We start from the raw sequence: 9,191 nt of genomic DNA, 5'->3' as shown, positions 1-9,191 counted from the left end.
GTGGACTGATGGAAATCATGTGGCTAAGAAGGTTGTTGACAGATATTGGCTTTCCACCTAAACGGAAGAGCAAATTATTCTGCGACAACAAAGCAGCGATCAGTATCGCAGAAAATCCAGTGCAGCACGACCGAACCAAACATGTTGAAGTTGATCGTCACTTCATCAAGGAGAAGCTCGAAAGCGGAATCATAGAGTTCCCGTTCGTTCGGTCAGAAGAACAACTTGCAGACATCCTAACTAAAGCAGTTCATCCGAAAGTCTTCAAGGAAATTCTGGACAAGTTGAGTATCGGAGATACCGTCGCTCAACTTGAGGGGGAGTGTCAAACTGCATCAATGGAAACATCTACGGAAGGAAAAGATTGCAAGAATTATGGAATTATGTAAATCATATTATGTCCTATAATAGATTGGTATAGTTTTCATAGATGGTGGCAAATCATCCCTATATCATGAGGGCTGTAAGAGCATCCACAACTGTGCTCTTGCCAGCGGCACGGTTGTGGGCCCGGGCGGTACTATTCATGCCTGCTCTCTGGCAAGAGCACAATACCCACAACTGTGCTCTTCCGCAAGTACGAGCACAATTAATATAAAATTCAATTAAACAAAAACATTTCCATAATATTAAAATTCATTTAAAAACCACAATAAATATTACAAATTACAAATAAAATTAAAAATTACATAATTAAAATCCTAAAAATTAAAAATTACATAATTAAAATCCTAAAAATTAAAAATTACATAATTAAACTCCTAAAAATTAAAAATTACATAATTAAACTCATAAAAATTGAGATTTAGAGAGTTGTTTAGTATAGTGTCATTTTTTGTGTTTGAAATGAGAGTATTTATAGATGAAAGTATGAATTTTGGGGTAAAAATAATGAAAAAAAAACAAATTAAAAGTGTGGAAAAAATGGATATATATTATAAGGAAGTGAGAAAATATTTTTTTTATTAATTTTGAATTTTTCAGATTTTTTCGATTTTATTAAAAAAATAATAATAAAAAATGATAAATCAACGGGCCAATCAGAAGCTGCCACGTCGCCACCTCGTGCTCTTGCCGCTGGCACGGACGTGCTCTTAGCTAAGAGCACCACCTTGCCAGCGGCAGGGCGCATCAACGGACGAGCTATGTCCTTGCCAGCGGCAAGGACGGCGGTGAGCATGCTGCTCACCGCTGCGGATGGTCTAATTCTTCAGAAATAACAACGAAAATACAATCACCTTCTCTACTCCTAAATCCTTTGTGTTCCCAATGCCTAGCAAGAGGAATTCCGCCTCTCTCGATTACCATCGTTAAGATGTGCAAGTGTTAGGCCGTCTCCAATCATTTACACCAAAACCAAACCCATTTTTCCAGTTCTGTCACATCAAACAGTAATTCTACTCCAACCATTTACACCAAACTCAAAACTCAAAAGAATGTTCCATATTCACCTACTTTTTTTACTTTTTCAATTTTAACTACATATTTATTTAAATTACACATTCACCCCACAACATTTTTGTCAATAATTTTCCAAATATAATTAAATAATTTGATACAATTATTTATCATAATAATATATATATTAAATATACTATGCATTCAATAAAATATACACTAACTTCAAATTATAATAAATCAAACGTACTTATAATAACATTCAAACATAAACTAAAATACATTCAAAGACATCATGATTATACATCAATTAAAATACATTCAAAGACATCATGTTTATATAAAACATAGGACAACACATAAAAAGTAGCTAAAATTCAAGATTGCGTATTTGAGAAATTTTCCCACAAATGATCAACTAATGTATTTCAAAGTTCTAGATGTGCATTTTTATTTCTTATTGCGGCATACCGAGTCAAGTACTCTTGAAATTGAACATCTTCATTTGTCGTCATCTCAACTTCTGGTTGTGGACATGAAACAAGCAAACGATAATATGTCTATGTTTTTGAAACAACAAAAGAATAGCCATGATCTAAAAACTGTGAAGGAAGAAAATAAAATCATGGCTATGGACTTGAGCTCCATAGTTGATCCTGTTAGTCGTGCTTATTTTCAAGCAGAGAGAAGACACATTTTACAAAAAAGAGCTCAGCAACAAGAACAACCAAATGACTATGCAACTGGAACATATCCTTCGTACTTCGATAATATAGGAGGTTCTGGTTCTGGTTTACCGGATTATTAGATTATGTTTTTCATTTTGTTATTGTAATATGTCGTTTGTTTTTATTTTAGTTTTATGTCGTTGTAACGTAATTTCCATTTGTAGGACGTATTATGTAATATGAGTACTTTTATTACTAAATATTGTACTATTATTTAATTTGTTATATTATAATATTAAATACTAGTATTACAATTCACACTCAATAAAATAACTAATACTCAATAAATTATTATTTAACCCATGCCATTAATTAGCCCATCTCGTAATTAACTATATTAATACTACTAAACCTAATTTTCTCTCATCGCCGCTACCTTCTTCCATCTTCCCCTCCTCTGTAATTTCCCCTTCTCTCTCCCATCGCCGCTACTTTTCAATCTTTCCCTTCTTCCTTCTCTGTACATTCGATTTCATCTCCACATTCTTCACAAGTTCTTCAACCATCTACAACTCTCTATAATTAGGTAAGTAGTTTCTTCATCTAATTCTTCTTCTCCAATTTTCTGTTTCTGCATCTCTCGGCCCTCGGCCTTCTTCAAATATCATAAAAAAGAAAGGAGTCAATGGCAATTTCTGGTAAGTTTTGCGTCTAGCTACAGTTCTACTGCAAAGATGGAGTAGTACTGTTCACAAACGCAAAAAAAGGACAGATTTGGATGCGTTTTTGAGTATGGTTGGAGGTTGTTTTCACGGCAAATTTGCGTTTTGCAGTGGCTTTGGAGATGCCCTTAGTTAGGAACCTGGAAAAGGGATGGGAACAGAGAAAATGGTTGAAGACATATTTAAATGGAAATGTGACAGAGTCACCAATTTTGTGGACTACTATTGCAATCGAAAACACAAAAATAACCTCATCTATTTCTCGTCGTTCACGGTCTCACCCATGACCCACATAAAATTGTATCATCTCATATTATCTAATGTAAATGTACACTATATTAATCCAACTCGTATTTATTTTGCATAAGTTACGTGTCAACCAATTTGTTGTCCACGAACCAAACAAACGAATTTAGAACTTATTAAGATTATGATTCTTTAGAACTTATTAAGATTATGATTCCTTGTACAGTTATACTCCTTATCATGTGTTTCGAATATAAGCAAATTTAAACTTATCGAGACATACTTATCTTTAATTAACTAATAATTGTATTAACTAATTGACAATAATAAAATTTGTAATAAACGTTTAATTGATATAGTAATAGGATATATAATTTTAAAATTACAATTTAAGCAGAAATTATTTATTGACAAAATAATAATAGTAGTAATAGTTATTATTATCATGATCCAAAATTTTAATAATTATATTAAGATTGTCAAGTTATTAACTGATAAAATACTGCTTACAATAATAAATAATACAGTATAACACTAAAATTCTTAATATGGAGTAATTATTTTATGATTCTATTATTTGAATATTACTAGAATTTCAAAATAAAAATACTACTATTAAATTAGTTTCAGAATGATGACAATACTACTATAAAATAGTGGCCATTTTTCGGCTGGCTCGTTTCCCACTATTACTTTGCAGTCAAAATTTATTGATCCAAACGCGTTGATCAAGAAAATTATGGCCTTTGAAAATTTTGATGAAGAATCGGTCTCCAAGCAGCCATGTCTACTTTCAATTCAAGTCTTCGTTCCTGCCTCACGAAATTTCCAAGTCTTCTTCAATTATCAACCAAGTCCAATCAAACTCCATTATTTTATTTTTGTTCTTCAATCTTTCTCCACCATTTCCAAATTCTTTAGATAATGGCAAGTTTCCACACTACAAGATAACACATTTCCTACTCCCCCTACTGAAACAGACAATGGGTCCTCGTCAATGAATGATTCATCTGTTGCACTTCTGATTTCAAGCTTAAAATCCAAACTTCTCTGATTTTGAGGAGTGGGTGTTGCTTCAGTCGATATGACTAGCGTTTTGAGGAATTTTTGGCCTGGTGCTTCCTCGTCGAAGAACGACGATCACGACGATGAGTACAGCGTGGAGTACTCCTTCGCGGTGGAGTACAGCGGCCCTCCGCTCAGCCACGAGATTCCTCAAGTGGTTCCAGTCGATGTCCGCCGCATTCCCACGGCCGCGGTGGCTGCCAATGCCGTGATTATAAGCAATCTCGCCATACCAGTTCTTCAGCCAATTGGAAGAAAATCCGATAAATCTGGCAATAATTCGTCAATTGAGCGGAAATTGAGTATTGGCTCACGTGTTGGTGAATCTGTGAAGGATGGAGGGGTTTATTCGAGTTTTTCGGAGAAGGGAGGTGTGTTGGAAGGGAGATCAGGTGATGCACACAACGTGTTCGGTGAAAGTTCCAGCAGCTCTGGCACTATGGTTTTCTCTGATGGCCGTGATGATTCCAATCAGCTGTCAGGGAGCTCGGATTGTGAGGAGATGGAGGAGGAGAACAAGGCCAATGTGTTGAATGATGACCTCTCGGAGACAACCACGTGCAATTCAATCGAAGAACTGGAAGAAGAATGTGAGGCAGAAGCTTCGGGTGCAGCCAGCAGAGCACCGGTTGTGACATTCCGTGACCTGTCTTTGACTGATTCAGCGTCTGAGGAGAGTGATCAAGACGAGGCTGCAATGTCACCAGAGAGGCCCCCGTTGGTGGAGGACGTGAAGGGGCTGTGCCACAGGTGCAGCAGGAAAGAGCGGTTTGCAGATAGGGAGGTTTGCATCGTGTGCACTGCGAAGTATTGCAGCAGGTGTTTACTGAGAGCAATGGGGTCAATGCCAGAAGGGAGGAAGTGCACTTCCTGCATTGGTCACCGTATTCATGAGCCGAAGAGGGGATCGCTTGGGAAGAGTTCAAGAATGATGAAAAAGATGCTGACACATGATGCTGTTAAGCAGATCATGAGCGCGGAGCTTTCATGTCCAGTTAACCAGCTGCCACCTCATCTGATCTATGTGAACGACAAGCCATTGTCGATGGAAGAGCTGGTTACGCTACAGAGCTGCTCGAATCCTCCCAAGAAGCTTAGACCTGGGAGATATTGGTACGACAAGGTGTCTGGATTTTGGGGAAAGGTGCGAGGGAGAGCTGTTTCTTGGACTTTAGGCTAATTTCGTGTGTTGTTTTTTAGTTGTGAATAATACTTTTTGGCTGAATTGAGCAGGAAGGAGAGCCGCCATGCCAGATTATCAGTCCTCTGCTGCAGACTGGTTATCAAATTAGGCGAGATGTTAGCAATGGTGCAACAAATGTGCTGATCAATGGTCGGGAGATAACCAATCGTGAGCTCTGGCTGTTATGGGTATGTCATGTGTAAAGGATTCCCTTGAGGCACTATTGTTTTGAAGGTGTAGATGAAAGCTGAGCAGTTTCTTGTTATGTTTGCAGGCTGCTGGAATCCGTTCCGAGGGTGAGCCTCACTTTTGGATCACTGCCGATGGATCCTGTAAGCTTGAAGGCATGAATAATGTGATTGCGAAATTATGGGAAAAGGTAAGCCAAATATTTTTGTTTGTTCTTTTCACTTGATGTATTGGATTGTATGGTTCTTGATTGTGCTGAAAATTTCTGACAGAAACAAGCCAAGATGTTATGCATGGCTCTATCTTTGCCACTTCCTTCTAATAGGGCTAATCCTGCTGGTGAAGACTCCATCAGAGATAGCGAAAATGTTGCAAAGAGGATAGAGCGGAGCATGATGAATAAACTTCTCCTTGTAGGCTGTGATCAGTCTGGAACGAGTACGATATTCAAACAGGTGAGGCGTAGGTGGTGGAATATATCTTGTTTTAATTGAGTCTTCAATTTGTTTGTCGCTGGTGATACTATGATGCTCTTTAGTTTGAAATCCGTATTTGTTTTGGCCTTTTGAGCTCAGATCTGCTAAATGTATTCTGTAATGTGAATTGGATTTATATGTTTCAAAAGAAGCAAAATTAGCAATATGGTCTGAAACTGCATATATATGATGCAAGTTGATGCATTGAACTTGAGATTCAGTTGCATGAAAATTCGTACTCCTAATATTATTTAGGTGCATTTTATGACGATCTGTTTGTTTGCCTCTGTGTTGCGTCCAGGCGAAAATTCTGTACAATGTCCCATTTTCAGAAGATGAGAAGCAAAACATCAAAGACATGATCCAAAGAAATTTATATAGATACATTAGCATTCTTCTTGAGGGGCGCGAGCATTTCAGAGAAGAAGATGCAATGGATTTAAGAAGGCGACGTGCTGACAAGCCTGGTCCTTCAGGTATACATATAGTTTGTTATTTTATTGACACCAGTTAGTATTCTCTTAGATAAGGAGTATTTCCTTAAAAGAGGGCCTTCCTCTCAATAGGCCAAGCATCACTTCCACATTTAGAAAACTAACAAATGCAAAGATACTCTGAAACTATGTGAAGTCTTCATATTTGCAAAATAGATTGAATTCGAACTTTCACTGATTTGTGTGTTCTTGCTAGTAACAAAATGTGATGAAACATATATACATCAATGTCCTACACATTTTAGAATATTTTTGCATAAAAGAATCCTAGTTTGGTTATATTTTGTATAACTAAATCCTTTTGTTGTCTTCCTTCAGTGGTGAGAGAGGAATCTGACCACGTAGATGAGAAGAATGCTTATTCGTTCAGTCGAAATCTGGAAAATTTCTCGAGTTGGCTACAGCAAATCACGATGACAGGCAACTTAGAGGTTATATTTCCAGCTGCTACTCGAGAGTATTCACCTCTAGTCGAGGAGCTATGGAAAGACAAAGCATTTCAAGCCATTTTCAAACGAAGGAATGAGCTGCCTATGCTGCCTAGAGTTGCTAACTACTTCTTAGATAGAGTGAGTCGTGATATATGTTCTTTTCTCTTTAAGATGCTACATCCTTCGTTCAACCTTAATTTTATCCACACATATTTATAAGATTCTCTCTGTTTCAAAAGGCAGTTGAAATTTCGCGGATGGACTATGAGCCATCTGAACTGGATATCCTATATGCAGACGGTGTAACTTCTTCAAATGGAGTTGCATCCATGGAGTTTTCTCTTCCAAAATCATCTCAGGATGGCTACATGGAAAGTCTAGATCATAATGAGCCACCGTTGAGGTGAGTTGCATCGGAACTCTGATTTACTGCATCCAAATTGATACCCAAACATTACAGAGAGATTGTTCAAGTTGGTTTAAATAAATGATTTTTTTCTTAATCATTTAAATTTTGTGAATGCAGCTGTGAGCTCATCAGAGTTCATGCAAACAGCCTTGGAGAGAACTGCAAGTGGCTGGAGATGTTTGAAGATTCCGACCTCTTCCTATTCTGCATTTCCCTCACAGAATACGCTGAGTACCACGAAGACATAAACGGGACACGATCAAACAAGCTGTTGGAGACCAAGCGACTCTTTGAGAGGATCATCACTCATCCCACCCTTGCTGACAAACAATTCCTTCTGATCCTCAATAAGTTCGACCTGCTGGATGAAATTATCTATGAAACTCCCCTGTCGCGGTGTGAGTGGTTCCAAGATTTCAACCCGGTGATGAGCAAACACCCTCACAATCCCTACAGCAACAACAACCCTTCTTTGGCACAGCGCGCCTCCCACTATGTTGGTGTGAAGTTCAAGAGGCTGTTCTATTCCCTGACCGGGCGAAAGCTGTTTGTGGTACAAGCAACAGGGCTGGAGGCAGATAGCGTCGACAAAGCCCTTAGGTATGGTAAGGAGATCCTCAAGTGGGAAGATGAGAGACATACTGTTAGCATGAATCAAGATTCTAGTGAGAGCTTTGATCCAAGTTCCTCTGCTTACACCTCTTGAAGCCCTTTTCGAGTTTTGATGCAATCCGAGATAGCAAATGTGTATAGATTCAAGTTTATTTGTGGTGTAATAAACTGGCAAATGTGTCAAAAGTATAGTAATTGTAAGAGAAGTATGTTTCCACATTTGGAGTAAAGGACAATTCTTTCATTCAATAGAGTACATAGGAATACATGAAGAAAACATTCTTATACAAATATACATGTTGCTACTACATTTTGGACTCTACAAAGAGCTAATCCCCTTTGCACATTGAATTTCAAGAGGGGGCGAACCGATCAAGGAGCAACAAAACGATTGTTTCTGGCATAGCATCCTCGTTTCTTTCCGTCGTCGTCGCTGGTGATGAAGAAGAAGGAGAACCATGTTGTTTTGGTTCTTGGCTTTTCTCATCAGTTTTCATAAAACTTGATAGGAACGGGTTTTTGGCTCTCACCTTTGCGAACATTCCTCTCCCTGATTCTCCAATGCAAACCTCACCTGCAGCTCCCATTTTTTTTATCAACACTCAAGAAGTCTTTTCTTTTCTTTTTTACTTTTTTTTCCTCCACTTCGATAGAGTGTATTTATAGGAAAGAGTGATGAAGGTTGAAGTTCATCACACACACAAACAAACACAGTGGGGAGATATTTATTTTGGAATAGCATGAAAAATCAATGTGTGGAGGCCCATAACACGCGGATTATTCTGAAATAGGAGGGGAGGGTCAAGAAAAGCATGCTCACTTGCTTGGAGTGAATGTATAAGTGAAAGGAATATGCAAAAGGGATCATGCTTGCACATAAAATTGTGGAGGGAGGCTTGCTACCATTCATTCGTTAGAATTGATTGAGGGTTTTGTCACATATGGGACTCAAATGGCAAAAAAAGAAAAGAGATATTTATCGGGGCTTTCTTATAAAGTTAACCAGCAGTCAAGATTTTTTGCACAATCTCTAAGGCCATCCACAATAGAAATAGCCCAGCAATAGCCCAGCAATAGCCTAGCCACTGCCACATCATCAGCACTAAAAATCCTTCTGCCACATCATCAAAACAAGCAAATAGCCCAGCAATAGCCCAGCCATAGCCTAGCCACATATTATCCACATCACTATTAACAAATATATACAAAATGCAATAATTAACAATAACGCAATATACGAAATTTAATTTACGAGACATATACGGGAAAATTCACTAATATTAATAAAATTTAAAAAG

At 37.9% G+C, this 9,191-nt stretch overlaps 1 protein-coding gene and 1 long non-coding RNA gene across 2 annotated transcripts; both read left to right on the top strand.

The window, feature by feature from the left end:
• The first annotated feature begins 2,219 nt into the window (after positions 1-2,219).
• On the top strand, positions 2,220-3,155 carry LOC121751335. The gene is made up of 2 exons (XR_006040057.1): positions 2,220-2,764; positions 2,900-3,155. It is a non-coding gene; the product is annotated as an uncharacterized LOC121751335 (long non-coding RNA).
• Positions 3,156-3,742: 587 nt separating this feature from the next.
• LOC121750216 (extra-large guanine nucleotide-binding protein 1-like) lies at positions 3,743-8,142 on the top strand. Its single transcript, XM_042144709.1, has 8 exons — positions 3,743-5,243; positions 5,333-5,470; positions 5,557-5,661; positions 5,744-5,926; positions 6,249-6,423; positions 6,760-7,010; positions 7,112-7,275; positions 7,399-8,142. Exons 1-8 carry the CDS (start codon positions 4,119-4,121, stop codon positions 7,985-7,987), a joined length of 2,730 nt encoding a protein of 909 aa, XP_042000643.1. The 5' UTR covers positions 3,743-4,118; the 3' UTR covers positions 7,988-8,142.
• Positions 8,143-9,191: the final 1,049 nt, after the last annotated feature.

The sequence above is a fragment of the Salvia splendens genome, chromosome 10 (genome assembly GCF_004379255.2).
Source record: "Salvia splendens isolate huo1 chromosome 10, SspV2, whole genome shotgun sequence".
Taxonomy (NCBI): Eukaryota; Viridiplantae; Streptophyta; class Magnoliopsida; order Lamiales; family Lamiaceae; genus Salvia; species Salvia splendens.
Note: the sequence above shows the minus strand (reverse complement) of the source record. Positions and strands in the feature narration are given on the sequence as shown.

Bases quoted from the DNA above. Each gene is read 5' to 3' on its own strand.
- LOC121750216 (XM_042144709.1), top strand. From the start codon at position 4,119: ATGACTAGCGTTTTGAGGAATTTTTGGCCTGGTGCTTCCTCGTCGAAG. The intron at 5,471-5,556 runs GTATGTCATGTG...TTATGTTTGCAG, and splicing joins GTGAGCTCTGGCTGTTATGG to GCTGCTGGAATCCGTTCCGA. The intron at 7,011-7,111 runs GTGAGTCGTGAT...CTGTTTCAAAAG, and splicing joins CTAACTACTTCTTAGATAGA to GCAGTTGAAATTTCGCGGAT.